The sequence below is a fragment of the Chenopodium quinoa genome, unplaced genomic scaffold (genome assembly GCF_001683475.1).
Source record: "Chenopodium quinoa cultivar QQ74 unplaced genomic scaffold, ASM168347v1, whole genome shotgun sequence".
In the NCBI taxonomy this organism is placed as follows: domain Eukaryota; kingdom Viridiplantae; phylum Streptophyta; class Magnoliopsida; order Caryophyllales; family Amaranthaceae; genus Chenopodium; species Chenopodium quinoa.
In genome coordinates this window covers 10,980,400-11,006,367 of record NW_018742738.1, presented here as the reverse complement: position 1 = coordinate 11,006,367, position 25,968 = coordinate 10,980,400, and the positions used below count along the sequence as shown (strand labels likewise).

The following is a 25,968-nucleotide window of genomic DNA, read 5'->3' as shown; positions in this document are numbered from 1 at the left end:
CAGGGAAGAGGAAGCCAGTTCAAGGGCGAGAGGCGACCCCTCATCCTAAATCTAGGAAGTGGGAGCCGCCTGCCCTTGATTTCACAAAATACCGTTTTCCTACTCCAGGAAAGAGGAAACTTGTTCGTCATATTCAGGCGGACGGGTCGAAGAAAACATACACAGATGCTCGGTTATTGCTAGAACAGAAGAAGAGTGACCGATTGTCAGAGTCGGCCTCTACTTCAAACTTCCAAGACAGTCTGCGCAATACCTCGATGAGACATACTCAGTCGCATCATGAGAGTCAGTCAGGCGGTACCTCCCGTCAGTCCGGCCTTCACAGTGACCAGGCGGTACCAAACTTACCATTTGTACCGCAACAACAATATTTTTTGCAGCCACCTCTGTTTGGTGGGCATGCAGCAAAGAATGTCCAACCTATGGACTGGCAGCTACGGTTGCTTAGACTTGGGGAACAGCCGTCGGCCTTCTCCAAGGAAATTGTTGAAGCCGCTCAGCCGGCCAAAGTGAAATATGTATTAGTAGGCGCTTATGACGGCACTACTAACCCAGAAGACCATTTGATGGCATTCACCAACCTGATGTACCTTCAAGGGTTGGATGATCCCACTTGGTGCAAGTGTTTCCCAGCAACTCTCAAAGGAATCGCACAACAATGGTTCGGCAACCTGCCGACTGGTTGCGTGAATAACTTCAGGACGCTTGCTTACTTATTCACCTCCAACTTTGCCATAAACATCCCTGCGAAGAAGACGACCCTTGATTTAGGAACGATTCAGCAGGGCGAGAAGGAGGGGCTTCGTTCTTACATCAGGCGGTTTAACCTGATGAGAATACAGATTCAAGGGTTACCGGATGAGGTAGCCTATACTGACTTTTTCAGAGGCCTCAAAGACGGATCGACATTCAAATTTGATTTGGTCCGAAAGAGGGTGGCGACTCTTCAAGAGGCCTTGATTGAAGCGGAAGCCTATATACAGGCGGCTGATATTTGCAGTACAAAACAGTCGGACGGGAAAAGGTTCGACAAAAAAGAAGGGCGACAGAAACAGTTGTCGAACAAAGATGAGAAGAAAAGGAAAGAGGTCTGGGCGGCTGATTCCTCTAAACAGCCGGCCCAGAAGAAGAAAAAAGAATTCAAACCATACTCCCCAAAGTATGCGTTTAGCAAGGACAGCCAAGCTATCCTAAAGGAAATCAAGGAACGGATCTCAATTGAGAAGTCGGTCCCCATGAAGGGTTCTGCAAGCAACAGAACCAAGAAAAATTTTGTGATTATCATGAAGATGTTGGTCATCACACCAACGAATGCATCAGTCTTATGCGGTATCTGGACCGCTTGACTGAGCAAGGCGATCTTGACTCTTATGTCAAGAAATCCACGGGGAACACTTCCTCGAAAAAGCAGTCAGCCAAAAAGAGTCAACAAGCCGACAGCTCTGATACAGATGATGCAGTCGTCTACACCATTGCAGGCGGCTTCGCAGGAGGCGGTCCCACTATTAGGGGTAACAAAGACAATATCAGGCGGTTAGATGTAAATTCCGTTCACCAAGAGCGGCCCTCCAAATATTCATTTCCTGAGATTGTCATCACCGAAGAAGATCTAGGAGGGGTAAGGGAGCCGCATGACGACCCTATCGTTATTGAGTGTAAAGTGGCCAACCAAAGAGTTGGCCGAATCCTTATAGATACTGGAAGCTCCTCAGATCTTATCAGTAGCAAATGTCTGTCAAAGTTAAAATATCAGACTGATTGCATACATCCGGCATCCCACCCTTTAGTAGGGTTTGGAGGAGGAGTCGTCCACCCAGTGGGACGAGTGGATTTACCCATCCGCCTGGGTGAAAAAGGGGAAGGACGACACATGGTAGTCCGGTTCCTGGTAGTAGAAGAACTCTCGGCCTACAACATGATTCTGGGACGACCAACCCTGAATAATTCCAAGGCTGTTATAATCCCATCACTTATGTTGCTCAAGTTTGAGAGGGATAATGGAACAGTCGGGTCCCTAAGGGGAAATCAGAGGATGGCCCGAGAGTGCTATCTCTCGGATATCAAACCCACTGTTATGACCGCTGGATCAAGTGGTGGAAAAACAGACCTTGACAATGTTAAGGAGAGTGCGCCTGTTCAAGAAGTAGGCGGCAAGAAGAGAAAGGCAGCCCAGACGGGGGCCGCAAGAAAAGACAGAAATTAGCAATCATTGGCAGAGGAGCGGTCGGACGAATTCCGCCCTCAGCCGGCTGGGGAGCATAGGGATCTGATCTTAGACGACTCACGTCCTGACCGAACAGTCAAAGTTGGGACGACTGCTCTGCGGATCCTGGGCGACGATTTGCACAAACTATTGAAAGAATACAAGGACATCTTTGCATTCGAAGTCCACGAAATGCCAGGCATTAGTCCTGACCTGGCGGTACATAAACTGGCTATGGATCCGAAAAAGAAGCCGGTAAGGCAGAAAAAGCGGAACTATGGCGAAGAAAGAAGTCAGGAGGCAGCCGCCGAAGTCAAAAAACTACTTGATGCAGGGTTCATTCGGCAATGTTACTTCCCAGACTGGGTTGCAAATGTGGTGCTTGTTAAAAAGCCGAATGGCACCTGGCGAATGTGTGTAGACTACACAGACTTAAACAAGGCGTGCCCCAAAGACAGTTACCCTCTGCCTAAAATTGATAACCTGGTCGACTCAACAGCCGGCCATTCTTTGATGAGCTTTATGGACGCCTACTCTAGTTTCCATCAAATTCCTTTATGGAAGAAAGATCAGGAGAAGACGACCTTCGTCACTGATCAAGGGTTATACTGTTACACGGTTATTCCGTTCGGTCTTAAGAATGCCCCGACCACCTTCCAGCGAATGATAAACACTGTGTTCTTTGATCAAATAGGGAGAAACGTCGAGGCATACATTGATGATATGATTGTCAAGTCTAAGCTTCAGACAGATCATCTGTCGGACCTCCGAGAAACTTTCGCCACACTCAGGCGGCACCATGTCATGCTCAATCCCAAGAAATGTGTATTTGGAGTTGAGTCTGGGAAATTTCTCGGATTCCTTATCAATCAGAGAGGAATAGAGGCGAACCCTGAGAAGGTACAGGCGGTCATCGATATGCAGTCGCCTCGTACCGTCCGAGAGGTTCAGAAGTTAACAGGTTGTCTGGCGGCCTTAGGGAGATTTCTAAGTCGATCAGGCGACAAATGATTATACTTCTTCCAGGCCATTAAGAAGAAGGCAAGGTTTGAATGGGGGCCGGATGCTGAGGCGGCCTTCCAGAAATTGAAAGTTCACTTGCATTCCTTGCCAAGGCTGGTTAGCCCTTTGCCCAAAGAAGTACTCTACATGTACCTGGCCGTCTCTGATCATGCGTTAAGCGTTGTTCTTCTTGCTGAAAGAGACGGATGTCAGCTCCCGATCTACTTTGTAAGTCATGTATTGAAAAATGCCGAGTTGAGGTATCCCTTAGTGGAGAAATTTGGTCTTGCACTCTTCATGGCTGTTAAAAAACTGAAGCCCTACTTTTTGGCACATGCAGTCGTCGTGTATAAAGATCAACCTATCAACCGGCCACTGACCACCATGGAGTCGTCAGGCCGGATGATCAAATGGGCCATAGAAATTCAGAGCCTCGAAGTTACTTTCGAGCTTAGAAAAGCAGTGAAAGGGCAAGCCTTTGCTGACTTTATTGTTGAGATGACTCGCCCCCCCGATTCTCGAGATCTAGACCAAGTCTGGAAGGTATATGTGGATGGAAGCTTTACTTCAAATGGTTGTGGGGCAGGCGTCATATGTTAGTTGCCAGAGGGCGACAGGTACGAGTATGCTCTACGCTTCAGTTTTCAGGCCTCAAACAATGAGGCAGAATATGAAGCTTTACTAGCCGGAATCCGCATGTGCAAGGCTGCAGGGGCACGAAAAATAGACGCCTGTTCCGATTCACAATTGATAGTGAGTCGGTATAATGGTGAATACGAAGCAACCCATCCGGCCATGATCAAGTATTTACAGGCAGTACGACAGGCAGTCGGATCCCTTGAAGATTTTCATCTGACTCAAGTGCCGAGATCAGAAAACAACCAGGCGGATGCACTTTCAAAATTAGCATCATCCGCCTCTTGTGATACTCCTCGAACTGTTTTTTGGGAAGTGATGGAGAAGAGAAGCATCGAGGAAGACCCTATTGGAATCCTAGATAGAAGCTCAACCTGGATGGATCCAATCAGGGCATATCTGACAGACGGTACCCTGCCGGATAATCATCACCAGGCGGCAGCGCTGAAAAAACGGGCAGCCAGTTTTGAAATGATAAAGGGAGAACTTCACAAAAGAGGGTACCTTCAACCCTTCTTAAAGTGTGTTACTCCAGAAAAGGGGCGAGAGATACTAGACGATCTTCACTCTGGTTACTGTGCTTCCCATATAGGCGGTAGGACGCTTGCTCAACGGGCAAGGCGGCAGGGCTATTTTTGGCCTACTTTAGAAGCAGATGCAATGGAGATGGTGAAAAAATGTGACAAGTGCCAAAGGTTTGGCAAACTAATTCACCGTCCGGCTACTGACCTCACTACCATTCATAGCCCACTACCGTTTGCTAAGTGGGGCATGGATATTTTGGGTCCCTATACGCCTGCTAAAGGCGGAAGGAGGTACATACTTGTTGCAGTCGACTACTTCACTAAATGGGTGGAGGCGGAGGCTGTAAAGGGAATCAAGACGAAGGATGTAATTTCATTCATCTGGAAAAATGTCATCACTCGGTTCGGGGTTCCCATGTCTATGGTCTTTGATAATGGTCCCCAATTTGAGACGCCTGTTCTCAAAAGCTGGTTGGGTGACCAAGGAATTGCACACCACTTTGCATCGGTCGGCCGTCCACAAGCAAACGGCCAGGTAGAAGCTTTTAATAAAATCATCTCAGACGGTCTCAAGAAAAAGATTAAACGAGCAGGCGGCCTATGGGCGGATGAATTGCCACATGTCCTCTGGGCCGTTAGGACGACTGAAAAAGGGGCGACTGGAGAAACTCCATTCCTCCTAACTTATGGTGCGGAAGCTGTTCTTCCAATAGAGCACTACGAGCCGACTCTTCGAGTAATGCTATATGACGAAGAGGCAAACTGGGAAGCCATGCGCCTGGCATTAGACTCACTCCCAGAAAGGAGGGGCAATGCTGTTTTGCGCCATGAAATTTACCGCCTGAGAATGACTAGATCATACAACAAAAAAGTACACAGGCGTCCACTCAAAGTGGGGGACTTTGTACTTAGAAAAATGGAAGCATTTGGTAGGGCTAATGAGTCTGGAAAACTAACTCCCAACTGGGAAGGACCTTACCGAATCTATGAAGAGGTTAGGGACGGTACCTACCGTCTGGAAACACCAGACGACCAACCATTGCCTCGAACCTGGAATGTAGATAATCTTAAGAAATATTTCTTTTGAATGATGTAAATAGTCGAGGGCTACTTAATAAAAGTTTGATGTTTCATTCAATTCTGTACTAAGAGGGGCATGCCTACTGACAAACAGTCGGCTACTCTCCATGTTTAATTTTCATTTTTACCTAGGAGGGGCATGCCTACTGACAAACAGTTGGCTACTCTCCATGTTTAATTTTTACTTAAGAGGGGCACGCCGCTTGTTCCACACAACCGGTTACTCCCCCAGAACACAGTTCACCAAGAACTATCAAAGGCTCATGGCTAAAATGTTCAGACCAGGCGCCAAGCCAACTGATCCAAATATAAAAATTCAATTCGACCTGTCCCAACGTTATAGCAAGCGTCCGACGGCATCTATCCGGATGAAATTCGTCGCAGAGAGCAGCTCCCTGTTGGGTGGAACATTGTTCTATAAAATCATTACACGACACCTATACGACTGTCTAACCAAGACAACCACGTAGCCGTTTCCCGGACAAGGATACCTCTCACTTAACTGATTAATCAGGTCAAACAAGTGTTTGCAGTAACCATCCGTGTCAACCGACCGACTGAACTACTTGGGATAAAAACAGTTGGTATCTTATGAGTTAATAGCCAACAAACATTGGCGAATAAAGGGGAACAACCGGTACCCACCGCTTGATGCCTCTACTACTCAGTCACTTGGCGACTAGGTAACAATTATGTTTCCATGGTCACTCTTTTAAAAAAAAAATATTTAGTATGAAGCTAAAAAGGTGTTCATACAGCGCCTGGTTACACTAGATTAAAAGTGGCGGGGAACAGACGGCCTGGACCGACTAGAGTCTCCAGCTTAAAAACACAAACAAGGCAGGTAGGAAACCACCTTCCTACTTGGTTGAAAAAATCCATTCTTTAAAGTGGCCGACTGATCGCTTAGCATGGGAACAAACAACCAGTCGTCCAGGGGCATAGGTAGTGTGACTAACTATCTCTCGTACCTGTCCGCAACTATCGGCCATGCAAAACAGTCGGTATAGTGTGCAATTGGATATCAGAATATTCGATACTTAAACAAATTTGAAACAAAACAAAAATGAAATATTTTGGCATAAAAAGAAGCCGGTCATTAAAGACCGGCCAAATATTCAGAACCCCGGCCCCCTGGTCGGGTAAATACAAACAAACGGCACGCAGGCCGTGGAAAGAAGACATAAAGCTTAAGAAGGGGGCAGATCTTCAATATTAGCAGCTGCCGCCTGGTCAGCACTCTTCTTGCTTGACTCGGCTTCAGCTGCATCTTTCTTCGATGCATTACCCCCAAGCGGCACAAGCGCCACTACCGGTTCCTCCTCCTCCAACGCCTCGTCCTCAGCAGCCGCCAGGATCTCTTGATTATATCTATCAGAACACTGGCGGTACGTTTTTTCCCAGGAGGAATAGTCGGCATTGGGGAAGAGGCGGCCCCAGGTCATGCGTTGGATTTGAGCATAGTCTTCCATCATCTCCCGGACCAGCGCTTTCTTTTCTTGCTCGGCCTTTTCTGAGAGCTCCTGAGTAAGACTCTTCTCCTGGGTCACCAGGCGTTCCTTTACGTTCGCCAAGGATTTCTCCAAGGTTTCGTATGAGGACATCTTTTGGCGAAGAGGTCTCAGCTCGACCTTGATATTGTTGATGGTCGCCTCCAGCTCGCTATTTCTCTTCTGGGCCGCCTCTAACTGAGCCCGGATGGCAGAAGTAGCATGCGCCTGATAATAAAGAATGTCAATTGTCAGAACCTCATTTTGGGCAATTTGAAACATTGCCTTATCACAGTCAGAGGCGGCCATAGCTTTTGCGGCCTTTACCTCTTTGTTCTTCCTGTCAAGCGGCTTACGGAGGCCGTTCACTCGGAGCAGGGCCTAAGTAAAAAGGGAACAGGCGTCAGTTTCCAAACAAAAAAACAGGCGTCCTGGAATTCAAATACTCAAAAATATGTTAAGTATACCTCAGCAAGGACCCCTGCAATCCCGTCTAGGTCAAGGGTGCCGACACCCCTGACCGCCTCCATTTCAGCTGGAGGAACGACCTTGATCATAGACTTGGCCACCTCGACCAAGTCAGGCTCCTGAGGGCCGACTGCATCAAGCATAGACAAACGGATTAGCCCTAGTAAAGAAGGGAGCAAGTCTAAAATTTACAAGGACAATTTCATACTTCTAGGTGGCCCAGCTGGAGTTTTAGAAGGAGTGGTCGGCTGCTTCTCAGCCGCCGCATGTTTCCTGGCAGAACCAGGAGAGCTCGCAACAGTCGTCCTCCGGGTCTTGGAGTTCGGCTGTTGGGAAGAAGAAGCTCTTGGAGCTCCCGTCTAAAAAAAAAAAAAAAAAAAAAACACTCGGTCAGTATATGCATAAACCCAACTCCAAAAAAGAGAGTGAAGGGTTCGAAGCTCACCAAGGGTGCCCCCTTGTTGGGGGAGTCGGTTAAAGACTGTTGCATGATGGAGGCCCGCAACATGGCCGCCGCAGTCTTGGAGGCAGTAATTTTGCTCATGGCGTCCGCTGCAAAAACAAATAGCAAAGTTAATAAAAAGTCATCACAGAAATGCATGGAAAAACAGAGTATTCGACAGGCCGGCTACCTCTTGAGCACCGACTGCTGAGGCCACAAGCGGCCAAAAAGTACTCGTCGTAGAGCCATTTGAAGCTCGGGACGCAGTGCAGGGGTACTTGCTCTCGTACCCCTGAAGTAGAGTTTACCCTCGACTCTACTTTGAAGAGTCCTTTATCTAGGATCTCTTTCTTAGCCTTGGGGGGAACAGGCGGCATGCTGCGGCCGCCTGCAAGAAGGGGCGGATTCCTGTTCCACCTGTTGAAGCGCTTGTTCAGCTCTGTGTCTGAACTCTCAATGATAAGGAAGGTGCTCCGCCAGTCCTTCCATTTGTTTGCTTTACCTCTTGTCATGAGGTAGCCCCTGTGGCTCGTCAATTGATACCAGCCGGTACCGCCTGCCTTAGGGGTCCGGCTGAGGTAGTTCATGTGGGCGAAAGCCTCGAAGTTCGGCTCCACCCCGTGCAGTTCGCACCCGGCCACATAGCCGAGTACGTTGACCCAGGAGTTCGGGGCTAACTGCCATAACCCCAACTCATACCCATCCAGGATCCGCTGAACAGCCGGATGCAGTGGGAAGCGCAGCCCAGCCTTGATTGCCGCCTCGTAGCAGCCAAAGCAGGCGCCATCATAGCTAGTACCAGCCGGCCAGACGACTGTGTCCTCTGGATCCGGCACGAACACTAAAAAGCCGGGGCCCATTGTGTGGTTCGCAATAAAGCTCCCCACTTTCTCTTGCATGGTCGTTATCCGGCCCCGTGGGACAGTGCAGTAGTAGGGGGTATTTTGCTCTCGGTAAGAGGGGGATGGCTCCGCCCAATTGTCCCCCTTCTCAACTGCATGAGAAAGCCTCGCCTCTTGTAGGCGACTGTTTTTCTCTTCTGTGTCCAGAGAAGCATGTCCAGAAGAGCTAGACTCGGATTCGTCCTCTGACCCAAGAGGACGACTCCTCCCCTCTCCCAGAGGGGCCCGCCTCCTCTCCTTTAAACGGAACAGGAGAAAATGTAGACTTGTCAACTGTAAAATTGGAAGGGGTCACTTTGACTCCTCCCTCAAAACTGCCGGCTTTCAAGTCGCTTTGGTTCACTTCCACATCTGGCGCCTGGTCAGATGTCTCACTAATCGGCACCCTGTGGGAGGAGCCGTCTGAGTTCGAAATCCTAGCAGTTCTTTTTGTTCTGGCCATCATGTTCTGCATAGACACAGAGACAGTCGGACTTTGTATAAAGGGCAAAGATGGGTCCGGAAAAGGGCAGGCGGCACTCCTAGTCCTAGATTCAGCCGTCCCCGGTGACCGGCTGATCACTAACCTAGGCCGTGTCGTGTACTTCCGTGGTGCCATTTCAAAAAAGAATAAAATAAAGAGAAAATTAAGAGTAAGAGAACCGACGGTTACCTGAACGAGTGACGTTGATGAAGTTCTGAAAATCCTTTGCAGTCGGCTTGTCAGAGCAGGCGGTAGGCAAAAAGGGTCCAAAATGTCAGAGCAAGTTCAGGGGTCCGAATGTTCTCTCACAAAGTTCTCAAGTGTGAAAATGACTGAAGTCAACACTCCTTTATATAGGCGAAGTGAGAAGGCGAAGGGTCACTTCCGGAATTCAAATTTTGGCGGGAGAATCTCTCGGCCTTTCGCCGAGTGACACCTGTAGCAGGCCGTCGCCTGTTACAGGGCGACACCTGTCACAGGTAACACGTGACCAGTCACGTGCCACCTGTGAGGGGCAAATGATTAGGGGATTTTGCTCCCACCAATCGGAATGCGCCACGTGGGCCAATCAGGTCCTGCCAAGTGTCCCCCAGTTGGAACTGTCCGGGCTTGCCACGTGGCACACGCTTATTCGTCCACCCTGGACCTATTATGTCATGACACGTGGCATACTCCATGCCTAATGGAGAAACCGGCCACCTAGGCCCAACTTCCGAGGGAAGCCCAATCAGCCCAAGGTTAACCTAAACCTAGGATTGGCACGTTTCCCGAGGTTATAAATACCTCCCTTAATCCTCATTAAGGGAGATTACGCACATTAAACACTCTCACCTAGAGAGACCCAATCACTTTAATTTCCGCATTAATTACTCCTTAAGCAAGTACTAACTTGACCGTCGGAGGCGGATCTCCAATCATCCGGAGCATCCGTTTGTTTTGCAGGTACAGGCGTCCGGTTCCAGTCTTGGAATTGTAACTCTCCCGCAGGACATCAGAAAACCCCGAAACAGTAAGCTATATATGTGAACCTAGATATTCTGTGAGCTTAGAGGATTCCTTTGCATCAAAGTTTTTAGCTATCAAGCTATTAACAGAAGGTGTGAAAATGCATAAAGGAACACGACCCATACAATTAAGATGGAAGGTGGTTTATAAGTTGGTAAACACTATAGACTCATCTTTTAAGAAACAAATAGTCGATGCTCCGAAATATGAGCAAGGAGGAGGTCCTAAGAAGAAAATTACGCCTATAAAGGTAAATCCTAATGAAATTGAAATTGAAAAAACTTGGAAAGAATTCTTTATGAACCCTGCCGTTAGTAATAGATCAAGTAAGATGTTAATTGATGAATCAGGATTACTTCATATTGGAATGAACACAAAACCTAAAATACAGCGAAATCTGAGTCTTAGAACACCAAGTCTAAGTAGACAAAATTCAACAATGATAATAATGGAAAAACAAGGTGATGAAAAGCCAGAAGAGGATGAAGAAGAAATATTAGTTCTACTAAAGAAACTAAATGAAAAATATGAAAGGAAAAAGCCTTAAAATAACCAGCAAGACATAGCATTGATATGGGATCATGTTCTAATTTCGAGTTAAATGAATATCCAAATAATCCTATTGATAAAAGGAAGGTAATTGGATATAAAACCAAAACTGTGAGTGAACCAGTATATGAAGATGAAGTTAATATGCAAATGGAAGCTCATAATGAAATATCCAGTACTAACCCTAATAGCATTTATATTCCAATTGATATATGCATTGAGGATTACAATAAATATAAATTATGTGCATATATTGATAGTGGTTGTTCTACATGTTTTGGAAAGAGATCATTATTTCCAGAATTCTTGTGGAAAAAAGCCAAAAATCCTATGCAAGTTAGAATTGCTAATAATAGTGTCATGATGCATACGAAGATAATTGAAGATTTAAAGATAGAAATTGGAGGAGTTCAATGTGTTATTCCTATTTTATGGGCAACTGATCAGCCTAGTCATGATATGATAATAGGAAATAATTTTCAAAGGTTATACTCTCCATGCACTCAAACTATTGATCAAATAATCTTTACTATTAATGGTCATTCTGTTCCCATACAGAAAATAACAAAGGCTTATACTCATCAGACAATGGAATTTACGTGCAGCCAGCGTGGTGATAGGGTTACTCCTACACAACGAGAAGTTGCACTTAGAGTTTCTGAGTGTGATGCATCATTAATATATCAGATAAATAAGCAACAAGAAAAACTATGCGAAAAATTATATTCAACAAATCCTTTAGAACATTGGGAAAAAGATAAAGCATTTGCTAAGATAACTCTAACAAATCCTGATAAGATTATTAGAGTGAGACAACTGGTTTACACTTACCAAGATATTCAGGAGTTTAATGAACAAATAAAAGAATTGCTTAATAAAAAGCTAATTAGGAATAGCAAAAGCCCTCACAATAGTCCAGCATTCATGGTAAGAAATCATGCAGAAGAAAAAAGAGGTAAAGCTAGAATGGTTATTAATTATAAACAACTAAATGATAATACTGTTTTTGATGGCTATTATATTCCTAATAAAACTGTGTTATTTAACAGAATATAAGGAGCCACATGGTTTTCTAAAATAGATTGTAAGAATTGCTACTGGCAAATTAAAATGGAAGAAGAAAGCATTCCATTAACTGCATTTAGTGCCCCTCAAGGGCATTATGAATGGCTAGTAATGCCTTTTGGATTAAAAAATGCTCCACAGATATTTCAGAGAAGAATGGATAATTTTTTTAGAGAACTTAATCATTGTTGTTTGGTCTATATAGATGATATTCTAATATTTTCAAAAGATTTAGAACAACATAAAAATGATCTTAAAGCAGTAACTCAAAAATGTGCAGAGCATGGTATAATCCTTGGAAAAGATAAATGTGTTTATGCTAAATAAGAAATTGAGTTTCTAGGATTAGAAATTAAAGCAGGACAAATAATACTACAAAAACATATTCTAGAAAAGATTGAAAAATTTCCCGATAAAATTGAAGATAGAAAACAGCTAGAAAGGTTTCTAGGATGTTTAACCTATGCTTATGATTTTATAGAAAATCTTTCTTTATTAAGAAAGCCATTACAACAAAAACTCAAGAAAGAAATAACTTGGAACTGGAAGGAAAGTGATTCCAAAATTGTTCAAGATTTAAAAGCTATGTGTAAAGACCTTCCTGTACTAACACTACCTACTAGTGAAGATGATTTAATCCTTGAAACAGATGCTAGTAATGAGCACTGGAGTGCTGTGTTAAAAATAAAAGAAGGAGAAAGACTTTGCAGATATAGCAGCGGAAGTTTTAACAAAGCTGAGTTAAACTATCCTACAATGAAAAAGGAAATCCTTGCAGTTATTAGAGGGATCGAGAAGTTTTTAATCTTCTTAGCCCCTAAAAATTTCTTAATAAGAACAGATTGCAAAGGCATACTCGGTTTTGTTAAAAATAATTTGTCTAATATGCAAGCGCAAGGGAGACTCCTGCGTTGGCAAATATGGCTTAACCAATTCTCTTTTACTGTTGAACATATACAGGGAACAAAGAATTCTTTGGCAGACAGCTTGACCAGAGAATTAGCTAATGTCGTCCAAGAAGCTCAAGACTACACAAAAATCTCCTGCATACCAACTTCAAAAGATGGATGTACAGAGGAAAACTCTCATTGATGAGACCGAAAAGGAAATGGAGCGGGTTTCACCCTCCAGTTAGGCCTTAATGCAAGGCTTGATCATATCAGTAAAACAACGTTCGCGAGATGGTTTAATTAAGGGTTGCCATCGGGCAGTCCAAAGGTTATTAATGTTCGAAATAACAATTATGTTATTTCAGCTCATTCCTGATGTAGGAAATACAATATTAAACAAAATAAGAGATAACGATTTTAGGACATGGTACGAGTTGGTGGCTACAAGGTCCAGTAAATTCTTTGATCTTTGAGATCTATGGGGAGAAAGAGTAGAGTTTCCCAAAAACTCTAAAGTTGCATCATTGCGAATCTACCCATATCCTCTTAATAAAAATGCTCCATTCATTAGTATACATTACAAGGCTTGGGATTATGGAATGGTACATGATTTCTATGAATTCCCTACTCCTAATGACTCTTTCTTTCCAAGACTTACAAAGTTCCAGCAATACGCATTCAACAAGGTTCGAAAATATTGTGATGACAAAAAAAGACGAATTTCGGTTAAGCGTAAAGGTACAATGTGCTAATATCGAAGTTAAAGAAGGAAAAGTTAGTCCCCCGCATTACTTAATAGTATTTGGGGGAGTGAGGTATTGCAAAGATCCCATACTAATTCGTCAGAAGACTGTTAGAAATCCAACTGAAGCAAGAGCATTGGGATTTTTCTACATTTCACAATATCTTAACGATTTTATAAAAAGGAAAGAAATTCCTCTTGTCATGTTTCATGTTGGTAACACAACAATTTAGGCGCCTAACGAGATGAAAGAATATTTAGTAGATGGTGTTTAGGGTAAAAATTACCCATGACAAATGGACCAATCCGGACCTGCCACGTGTCCACCACGTGGGCCAATCAGCGTCCGCCATTTGTCACCCTAAGAGGTCCAACATGGACTAATCAGGCCACGCCACGTGGCCTCCCATATGCCAAATAGGCAAAATGGCCACCCAGGCCCAAAGTCCGAGAGAAGCCCAATTTGCCCTGGTTAACCTAAACCTAAAATTGGCACGCTTCTCAAGACTATAAATACTTAATTAATCCTCATTAAAGGGGATTCAGCAGAATGATCTCACCTAGAGAAGTCTAAACACATTGATCACTCCTCCCCTAGAGGAACCAGATCTCCCACCTTTACTTTCCGCATTTATTACTCCTCAAACAAGTACTAACTTGACCGTTGGAGGCGGAGCTCCCACCACAAGGAGTCTCCGTTGTTTTGCAGGTACAGGCGCAAGGATACCAGTCCCGGAATTGTAACTCTCCCGCAGGACATCAAAAAACCCCGAAACATTTTGGCGCCGTCTGTGGGGAGAGTACTTTCGAGATGGCATCATAGTCTGTACCGATTCTAAGTGAGAAGCGTCCCAAGGACGACCCCCAAGTCTACTTAGACCAGGATACTGACAATGAGGTCGAGGTTGAGACTCACACGGCCTCACCCTAAGAACCCGACGTACCCGTCCCACCAAAAGGAGGGAACATGAGGACTGTCAGGCTGGCCCCAGTCAACCAGTCGGCCCATCGCCTAAACATCAACAGGCGGCCGAGGGATCTGCCCTCATTACTAGAAACGAACTCATGACCCTCATGAGTAGTTTTAAGGGGGAGATCCAAGACTTGATCAACCAAAGGGCGCCCATTCCTGCAAAGGAACAGTTGGCCAGATCAAACCACTCCCAGTTGAAGTTACATGCGCCTAGCATGACACTCACTGGGTACAACTGGCAAAATACCAGCCTCCCTGCATTTGGCCAAGCAGTCAAGTATTGCAAGCGTCGGATGACCGACTGTCCAGAGTTGGTGTTGCCAAATCATTATTATGATTTTTTTTTTTAAAAAAAAAATAATAAATGAATGGCAGGTATTGCTGGCAAATATTGCATCAATTTGCATGCACACTTATACACGTGCAATATACATGCAAATGACATGCATATCACTTGCATAAGCTTGTATGAGTCGTCCCCCACTTATTTAAGAAAAAAAAAAAAAAGAAAAGGCTAAGTGCTGCCTAACTACATATTTGATATATACTCCACCATGCATTCGGCATTATGTGGCCGAGTGAAATTGGAAAGGGGGCTCCAATGAGAAGAGCAGCTCGGCATACTAACCGAACATCATGATCTCCATTAAAATAGCCAGCCATTAAAACTAGCTGGCAAAGCTCCATGAGAAACAATCCAATCAACACACTCGGCACTACCGTTTAGCTTTGTTGTGCTTGTTCATGGGTTGAGACGTTAAGGGCAGCCAACCTACCTCCCAACTCCACACAAAAAAACGGCATCATACGCTAATGTTCAAGCACCAGGCAGCGCTTACATTGCAACCGGCTGTGTTGTAATGTAATAAACAATGTAGCAACGTGAGTGCTTATGGCCGACTAAGCGAGATGCTTGTGGCCGCCTTATCTTGTGTGTACCAGCAAGTTGCCCAGCTAGTTTGAACATGAGCATGAAAGCATCAAAAATCAACACTCGTTTGGTTCAATACAATCGGCTCTACAATTGTGCTTGGTTTACTCAAAGATCAGAGCAAGAAGAGCAAGAGAAGCCCGGGCATGCGAGCTTTTATTGATGGAACAACCTGTAGTATGTGAGCCTACAAGCAGCCGGCTAATTTTTTTATTATATGGCTATGTACGACCTTAAAACAACAAAAGACCAACACCGACTGGTATTGTTGAAGGTTGCCTCTTGTATGTATCTCACGGCATATGGATGGCCGAATAATTCGCATTAATAAAGAAACAGGCGGCACCTGCCCAGCAATTACCGCCGCAACTAAACCAACTTATGGCCAGCTCTACACAGCCTTGTGTACTAAGCGCAGGCAAAAGGGGCTTGTGCTGTATGTGTTTAAACATCGTATACAACTGCAACAAACTCGCAATGTGTATAAAGTAACACTCCCAAAGCCGACTCTAGCAGCCGGCACCTTGCCCACGGCACCAGCCCTATCGCACTCGGCAGTCCAACATCCAAGTGTCGTAGCTAACTTAGCATGACAAACAACCGGCTAATGATTTGTGAGCAGGCGGCATTCACAATAGACCTGCCCAGCATTACACTAGGCGACCAAATGCCGAGGTCGAGTCGAGAAGTTTTAAACAGACACTATGTTCTTAGCTCCACATGAACAAACGGCTGCCAGCCCCCTTCCCAGCAAAAACAGTCGTCACATGTGAGCTCAAGCCAAGTGCTTAAAACCTTGAAGTAATCATGGGCAAATGCCATTATCATGCGAGACAAGGGCAGTGTACGCAAAACATGAATGTGTTGACATGCATGGCTGAGCGCAAGGTGAAAAACTTTGGAATAGGCGGCAGCCACCCCGCTTCCAACCATGCGTCCTCCTAGACTCGGCAAGAAGGCATAAATACCGAGCTCAATTTGAGAAGCCACTCTTTGAATTAGTCGGCACTATGCAAGCTTCGAGCACCCGTCTGTATACACATCGGCAGAGTTGCGTGACCAAGCGGCACATGAACAAGCCCCTCAAAACAGCAAGTGGCAGCAGCCGAGAGAATTATTTGAAAATAATTGCTTATCTCATACTACAAGAAGGATACCGGCCATTAAAACCATTCGCAAAAAACGAAGCATGACAAAGCAACCGGCCTGCAAATGCGCCAAAACACCCGGTCTTATCCAGACCTACGCATACCATGACAAAGCAGCCAGCCATGTTAAAACAGGCAGCACTTGCAAGCAATTACAACAAGCTTATGTATAGCTTGGTTGGTTAAAATTCGGCAACTAGCGTCAAGTGTACGTATAGCATCAAGTATAAAGTGTTTTGACAAAACAACCGCAAAACAGCCAGCCCAATCCGAGCCACCAAATAGTCGGATTGATCACTTCAAGATCAAGCAACTCAAAAGGCCGAGACGAATAAGTTCGTGTGTATTTAAAAAATAGGCGGCTAGGCAGCTGTATTTATGTATGGGAAGCAATGAAACCGGTTGTTTAGCAATCAAGTGAATCCAACAAACCACTTTTATTCGATGAAAGCAGGCGGCATCCACAGCGAATGCATCAAGCAATACGTGAGGTGATATGGGTCTTCATGTTTTGTAATGAGGGCCGAGTCTTGAATCACTTTAGTCTAAATAATGCCCAACCCGATCAAAACATAATTAAAACAAGCAGCAAGCTGATCAAACGGCATCATGTGGCCGAATAAAAAATTGAAAGTTAGCTCCACTGAGAAGAGCAACTCGGCATCCTTACCAAAGCACCATGTAAGTCCCAACTGTTGTTCCTACGTTCGAACTCAAAGCTAGAAAGTGGCCGCAACATCCGGTATGATAAGCAAACAGCCGGCCTATCTATGCTTGAACCAAGCCGGCCCCCAACCCGGCCACAAAGCATCCGGTTAGCTACTCCATCAAACCTCTCGATGCTAAGTAACATGGAGAGTGTGTTCATCAAGTCTCTTGGCAACTTGGATAGTCCAAGCATTCCTCAGGTCACCAAGCATCATTATTATGATTATTTCAACTGGCCAACTCTCATAAAGCAACGTATAGAAGCAACGTACGCATGGCCCCAATTGCTCTCGTCATCGGCAGGATCAGCCGACATCAAGTGGCTGGGAAGTCACAAGTCTTTGTACCACAAGCTAGTAAGCAAGAGGCACAGACGTCCCTCTATACAAGAGGATCAGCTGGCCATCTTTACGTGAGTATTGCGTAGAGATGGTTGCTCTAATAAAGCTGCGTATGCGAGAAACAATAGGCGGCCCTCGTTGCCAATTCACCATTGCAGCACCAGCCCTATCCCACTGATAGTAGGCGGCAACCGGCCACTATCACAGCCACAACATTAGGCGGCATGATAACAGCCGATGACGGCTCTAAAACACATCAGGCTGGCTATACTTAAATGGTCGAAACTTTTGAAAACAGACGGCCATAATGGACTATGGCCATAGGCCCTTGGTCCCTCTATGTCAACAGCAAGGTCGCAAACCACATTAAAACAAGTTTAGCACGACCACTTGTCCCCATTAGAAGAAAGTAGAGTCATCAATCCTCCATGAAAGGGAGCTAAGTGATCTATCTACTCTAACACTTGAAATTATTTCAATACTTGATACTAATTCAGAGGAGCATGCCGCCTGTACCTTTACAGTCGGCTACTCTCCATTGAGTATTTCACTCTATGATCAGAGGGGCATGCCGCAGTACCTCTATAGTCGGCTACTCTCTGCTTTGATTATTTTACTCTATCACCAGAAGGGCATGCCGTCTGGACATACAATCGGCTACTCTCCATAGAAGATGGCCGACTGGTTCCAAAACAAACGGCCACCCTCCTATACTTAGCTAAAAAATGATCAGGGCCTGGCCGACCCTGTGCCTAAACAGGCGGCTACCCTCCTCTTACTTAGCACCTACGTTCACCAAGAACTATCCAAGGCCACAAGCCGAATGATCAGTCCAGGCGCCAAGCCAACTGATCCAATCTTTAAACTAATACGACCTGTCCCAACATCATAGCAGGCGTCCGACGGCATCCCTCCGGATGAAATTCGTCGCAGAGAGCAGCTCCCTTTTGGGTGGAACATTGCTCTATAAACTAATTACACGGCACCTATACGACTGTCCCCAAGGGCAACCACGTAGCCGTTTTTGAGACAAGGATAACTCTATCACTAACCAAACCAGTGGTAGCAGTTGACATCTGAGTCGGATGACCCCCTGTATTACTTGGGATAAATTCAGGGGGTACCTCTTGAGTTAATAGCCAACAAACATTGGCGAATCAAGGGGATCAGCCGGCCTCCGCCGCCTGGTACCTCTACTACTCAAGCTAGAGAGTGACGGAGACTGAGTAACTCCCATGTTAACTCATAGTCACTCTCTCAAACTTAGTATGGAGCCTAAAAGGTATGAGTCGCCCGCCTGTTTTTAGCAAACAGGGGCTCTCAACCACTACTCCTGCTAGGTTAACAACCTTTGAGTTAATAGCCAAGAAAAACTTGGCGAATCAAGGGGACTATCCGGCCCCCGCCTCCTGGTTTCCCTACCACTCAAACAAAATAGGCAGTGATTGACTAACCGCAAGGTTAACCAGTCGCCCTCCTTAGTACGGAACCTAAAAGGTATGAGGAGTCCGTCTGTTTTTTGGTAAACAGAGGTACTCGACCACTATTCTTACTAGGTTGGCTATACTTAAAGCTGCTGTCTGTAACCCAACAGGCATAGCTACTTTGGTTGGACGTCCTGTCTAACGCCTGCTTCTAAGCAGCCACCAAAGCAGACGACCAGCCATCCCCCAACGAAATAAACTAAGTACCAAACTTAGTATATTGAATCAAAAGAGGCCAATGGCCGAATAATGCTAAACGCTTACCCCTTATGCAATAGTTGATAGTCCACCTGATCAGGGGCTATCTGCATAGTGGGGCAAAGAATCGGCATCTGTCTAGTTCGGCGGCAATCATTATTATGATTGATTAACTTTGAAAATGTCATACCGCCCAAGGTATCAAAATTTTCTAAGTTAATCAAGTCCATCTCCCATTAGAACTAGACAAGATGCCGACCTAGCAAAGCTTCGAGGGTCTAACTTTCGAAAGGAGCAATCCCTCCTGGAAAGAGAAATTACTCCTTCCGAGGGGCAAATGTTTAGGGTGAAAATTACCCATGACAAATGGACCAATCCGGACCTGCCACGTGTCCACCACGTGGGCCAATCAGCGTCCGCCATTTGTCACCCTAAGAGGTCCAACATGGACTAATCAGGCCACGCCACGTGGCCTCCCATATGCCAAATAGGCAAAATGGCCACCCAGGCCCAAAGTCCGAGAGAAGCCCAATTTGCCCTGGTTAACCTAAACCTAAAATTGGCACGCTTCTCAAGACTATAAATACTTAATTAATCCTCATTAAAGGGGATTCAGCAGAATGATCTCACCTAGAGAAGTCTAAACACATTGATCACTCCTCCCCTAGAGGAACCAGATCTCCCACCTTTACTTTCCGCATTTATTACTCCTCAAACAAGTACTAACTTGACCGTTGGAGGCGGAGCTCCCACCACAAGGAGTCTCCGTTGTTTTGCAGGTACAGGCGCAAGGATACCAGTCCCGGAATTGTAACTCTCCCGCAGGACATCAAAAAACCCCGAAACAGATGGCATAAACAACACCGAGTCAATCTACAAATATTTAGAAGATATAGAAAGAGGAAAGTTTCTGTCATTTGAAGGCTATGAGTATCTGTTTGAAGCATTCATGAGTTGGGATGAAGAGTATGCAGCCAAATGTGTCGCAGACCTTTGCAGAGAGAATCCTATTTACGAAGACAGTAAAGATAGTGAGGGAGGCCTACAAGAAATGATGATGGATGAAATTATGAATGCATGAGCCCAAACCAGCAATAATTCAAGGCATCTTTACTGTAGCCACGTTTTATTAATTGTTTCTGTCTTAAAGTATCCTTGTAAAAAGCAATGGTGTAGAAATTGCTTGCTGAGTCTGGATAAGGATCCTATGTAAGTTTGCTTCCCTATATAAAGGGACTTAGGCCAAGAATGAAGACAGAGTTGGAAGAGTTAGCTAGAGAATTACTCTGAAATATTTAGAGAGTCCTCTAGAGAAAAATACTCACCTTAAGAGAAAGATTGGTTCTCCATCTCTCTTAAAGTAGAGAAAACTCTAGTTCAGCTTATGTCTGTTTAAGCTTTCAGTTTGTATGTAATATATGAGTGTTGTAATCTTTTCAAATTAAATAAAAGTTTCGTTCAAGAAGGGAACGTTATCCCCTTGAACCTTATATATCAAATGAGTTATATATCTTTCTATTTAGCTCCATCATAAACACGGTACGGACTGTTTAATTAGACTTTACGGTCTAAGGTAGGAAACGAATTAGATCTGTGTTGAGCCTGATCTAAGGAAGACAGGGCTGGGGTTAGCTACCTTGGTAAAGCCGGAAGCTCAGAACGCCGGAGGTTCCATGGTCAACTAAGTTCAGGTATTGGTCAAAACACTCTAGTTAAATAATTATAATTGCGAAGCATGGTGGGCTATTAAACTAAAAAGATAATTTGTTTTGATATATAAGTAGTAGAGTTGTGATAATTAGTACCGTTAAAAGTCATTAATTGAAAAAACAAGTAATTATTACTCTTAATTATAAATCGTTGTTAGAAATTTATTTTAATAGCACTAATAATATCATCAATAGTATAATATAGAGTGTTGGTAGTACTATTAAAGGTTCCAATAGTACAATAGAGTGTCCCAGTAAAACTCTAAAAAAAAAAAGGACCACTTGTGAGATATATAGCCATATCTCTCAACACTCCGATTAAACAACCTCGGGAATGATGGTAGAAAATAGGCGATTTAAAACGTTTATAATTTTATTTCTGCATCTATAACAGGGAAAATTTGATAATTACCATTATTTATAGTAGGTAAAATTAAAGTTACCACATCAAATATTTTTTTTTTGGGAAATTCTCACCGGTAACGCCTAATTTTTGTTTTTTCTCAACGGTAGAATGCAAAAATTTGGATTATCATTGGTAATCACCAATTAGTAATAATAATTTACTGGTAACATTAATTAAACCTTTACCTAATTATTGACTAACCATGGTTTACTAATAACACAATTACAAACCTATCCTTCTAAAAAATCACTTCCCTCCAAAGTTATATGATGCTTTCCCTCCTTAATCAATTACCCCTTTATATAAACCCTAAACCCCCAATTCTATTCGTATTCTCTGTTCTTCTGCTTCTCAATTTCTCTTAATACTTCCATGGCTAAACAAAATGCAAAATATAAGATAGCATAGGTGTAAGGAATAATTTCAAGCCTTTAAAAATCCCACTATCTTGAACCCCACTGTGATCATACACTAAAGTACGGTGGCGTCCAAAAGGGAAGAAGATAGAGCAAAAGAGTCGCCAACAAGTTTTTAAGGAACTTGTAAACCGTTCACGAGGTGAAGGTTACACCCCTTAACGATCCAAGAGATCGTCAACTCCATAAGGTCATGAACCAAATAAGGGTTCGGGGATGAAGGTACAAATCCAACCTAAAAGAGATTGAACCTGCCCTAATAATAGGCCTCTACTTTATTCTGCTCGTATTCATGTGCGCTTTCCGATTAACATACAATCAATAGGATTAACCCTAAACCTGTTTAATCTATGTTGGTTGAATTTAAATGCACAAATAAACTATTATTGGCGATCACTTGAATTATAATCACAATTAACCTAACAAGATTATTAATTATCTTATTAAGCGTGGTTGCAAATACCAATTCCCTTTAACCTGCAATAAAAGTGATCAAGCAATAACAATATAAAATAATATGCATATCAAGCAACATAATAAATAATAAATAATTAATCATAATCATAATAATAAATATTAGAAAGAATATAGGAAGCATCATACTTTTAAGCATACTTAATATTAAAGATACCCTTGACATGATACTAGGAATCATAAATAACAATCTAAGCATGATATCTACATCATAAATCAATTGAACCATTAAAGTACTTACTTGGATGCCTCGTACCTCTTTCTAAAACAAAATACACGCGTTAATAACTTCAAGGAAAATAAATAATCGAAACAATTAAATTAAATATTTGAAAGAGAGATTTGGGACCAAACCCTCAGAAATTAAAACCTTTCACGTCTAGGGCGAAGACAACTTCGAATAAGGCTAGGTGTATCAAGATCCTGTGAATGCGGAATTTTGTATTAAAGCAAGAAAGAAGAGAAAGAAGAGAATGAATGTTAAAGAATGAAAGCTTGATGAATGAAGAGAATTGATGAATGCTAATTAAAACTAATCGTTGATGAGAATTCGTGAATGAAGAAAGTTGATGATTGAAAACGGAGTTTATTAAAACTTAAGAATAAAGAGAATTGGTGAACGATAGATGTAGATGATGAATGAAAACAGAGTTTTTGATACAATATTTATAGAGAAAATCATCCAAAAAAGATAATTTATCAAAACAGAGTCTTTAGACCACAAAACCACCTTGGCGTCAGGACCAGTGGCTAGCGCCAGGCGCCAATGGCTGGCGTCTGGCGCCAATCCTGGTTCCAGGTGCCAAGGCCTAGGGTTGGACGCCAATTTAGATTTCAACGCGTTTTCGAAATTCTGATAAAGTTCCCGTACTGGAAGATAAAATAATATAATTTCAGTCGAAAATGCTATTTGATCTTGATTAAAACTCTGAAGAATCCTAATTGAATTAAGAATGATAAAACCTTATAGAATGTTCTAGAAGACTAAAACCATTCCTAATTACATTAGGAATGATAAATCATATTAGGCCCTCCCCTAGATCACTGGGCCGTACTTAAAACTCAAACTGGGCCCAGTTTAGTAAATTGGCCATAACTTCCTCAATATTCATCGGAATTGGGCTTATAATATATCGTTGGAAAGGTCTTTGCAAGCCCCATCCAACTACACCACTATTGGACCCATAACATGGACTAACCAAACTGGATTGGATGTTTTCTTAAAATAAAGTTTTCAAAAACAGGGAGAAGAGAAAAGAAATAAAACTTTCCGCAACACTAGACCTTTCCACACTTTCGTTTCATTCGATTATGATTCAACGTGAAAGGAACTCATCACTGAGTTTGGTTTTGGGGAGACACAAATGGGTGTCTACAATAGGGAATGAGACGGGAAGTCAGCAAAAGTATCCAATCCAATAAATTGATCATCTTGATTGAAGTTTTAGTCGGATGATTATAGATTAAGTTACCAATTTATCTGTATTTTATTAATCGTGGGTAATTCAAGGTTCAATTTTTCTAGGTTCGATTAATTTAGGTTCACTTGTCCCAATCATCACTTGTTCTTCCAATTTTCAATCTGATTTTGAGTTTAATTTGGTGGGTTTCGATCTAATTTGGGATGAACTACTGGGTTTATTGATTAATTTTAGTTTATGCGAGAATTTGATCATCTGAAGCACCATGGGCAGGCTTCGGATAATTTCAATAACACACTATCATCATATTGCAACAAAGTCATTTATCTGACCTTATACAACCAATATTGTAAAGTGAATGCTATATTGCTATTGGTTTACCTTACATCGACATGGGGTTGTACAGAAGGTACATGAGAATCATGGTGATCATCCGTAGAGCTCACCTGATCTGATTTGTCGGAGAAAGCTGTTGCTATGGAGAGGACTAACAGTGGTCGTGACAACATCTGAAAATAATTAATTTATATAATCTCTTAGAAGGGGGTTTTCAGAGGAAAAAAAGGGAATCCAAACTGCATAATGATGAAACGAGAAGTGTTGAATTCATTTGATTAGACAGAAGTGGTTAAGGGAAATAAATAGGGCCAATTTAGTCATTTTGCAGTTTATTTCCCACTTAACATTTTAACCATGGTTAAGGTTTTAAGTAAAACTTTCATTAATGTTACTAGTAACTTAGTATTGCTAATTGGTGATTACCAATGATAATCCAAAATTTTGCATTCTTTCATTGAGAAAAAACAAAAGTTGGGTGTTATCGGTGAGAATTTCCCTTTTTTTTTTAAAATTACCACCTAGTTTTTTCTAAAACTTTTTAACTTCCACTTGTTTGACGGATGACATCATTATGGGGCCCAATTTCGCGTTTTCCTTCTCTCTTCCCTCGAATCCCCCTGTTTCTTTGCCTTCCTTCTCCTTTTTTTCGAATTCTTCTTTGAAATCCGATTTCAATTACTCAAATTAGGTTTACATTTCTGCAATCTTACCTATTTCGAATTGAATTAAATAGTGTAATAATTAGGGTTTGGGGTAATCAATTTGGAGGTTTTGCTAAAAATTGAAAAATTAGGGTTTGTAAAATGAAAATTGGACAATTGGGACGAAAACACAATTAAATCATGCAATTTGGGCAAGGGAAAAAAGGGTCATTCGAGGGAGGAGAAAGGGAAAAAGAGAGACAACGCGAAATTGGGCCCCATAGTAACGTTATTCATCAAACAAGTACGAGTTTAAAAAGTTTTGGAAAAAACTAAGTGGTAATTTTTTAAAAATAAACTTGATGTGGTAATTTCAATTTTGGCTACTATAGATGCTGGTAATTATCAAATTTTCCTATTAAAGTTATAAAATTTTCTTCTTTAAAAAAAACAAATTATAAAAATTTGATATTGAGTGATGAGAATTTGTGATCAAAATTTTTAAAGTTTGACCCTTTAATTTGCAATTGATCAAAATTCCGTTCTTTAGAGCTGCTCTGCTCAAATCAAATCTATTCTGCTCTGCTCAAAAGAAATCTGCTTTGCTCTACACTGCTCTGCTCTGCACTATTCTGCTCTGCTCTATTTTCAAATAATAATTAATAATAACAATAATAATAATTAATATTCAATAATAATAATAATTAATATTCTATTGATGATAATAATTTATTATTTTGAATAATTATAATAATTATTAATATTAAGAATAATTTTAATAATTATTAATATTAATAATAATTAATATTTATTAATCATAATAATAATTTATAATAATAGTTATCATTATTACTATTTAATAATTCAAACTATTAAGAATTAATATTTAATATTATTATTAATTAATAATTTCTAATAATTATAACAATCCTTTCAAAATAAATAAATAATAATAATAACAATTAATAACAATTTCTTTTATAATCATTTGATATTAGAATCACAATGTGTAGAAACTTTTTATGTATGTGAGTATGTTGATTGTTAGTTCATTGATTTGAATTATTTTTCAAATCTTTCCATACAATTTAAGAATTAAAAAAAAAAAAGGTTGTTTTCAAGTAGTATTTGTATATCATTATTATTTTTAGGGTTAAAAATATATGATTAAGACAAATTTATAAGTAAAATCATTATTACTCATTAAATCATTTTATTTTAAAATTTTTGTGAAATAAATATAAGTAAACCGTTGTCTTTTATCTTTTTACTATTAACATATGTTAAATATGGTATACATATATTTATGTTTTCACTC

At 42.2% G+C, this 25,968-nt stretch overlaps 1 protein-coding gene across 1 annotated transcript; it reads left to right on the top strand.

The window, feature by feature from the left end:
• Positions 1-10,788: 10,788 nt before the first annotated feature.
• On the top strand, positions 10,789-11,820 carry LOC110724080. The gene has a single exon (XM_021903477.1). It carries the CDS (start codon positions 10,789-10,791, stop codon positions 11,818-11,820), a length of 1,032 nt encoding a protein of 343 aa, XP_021759169.1.
• Positions 11,821-25,968: the final 14,148 nt, after the last annotated feature.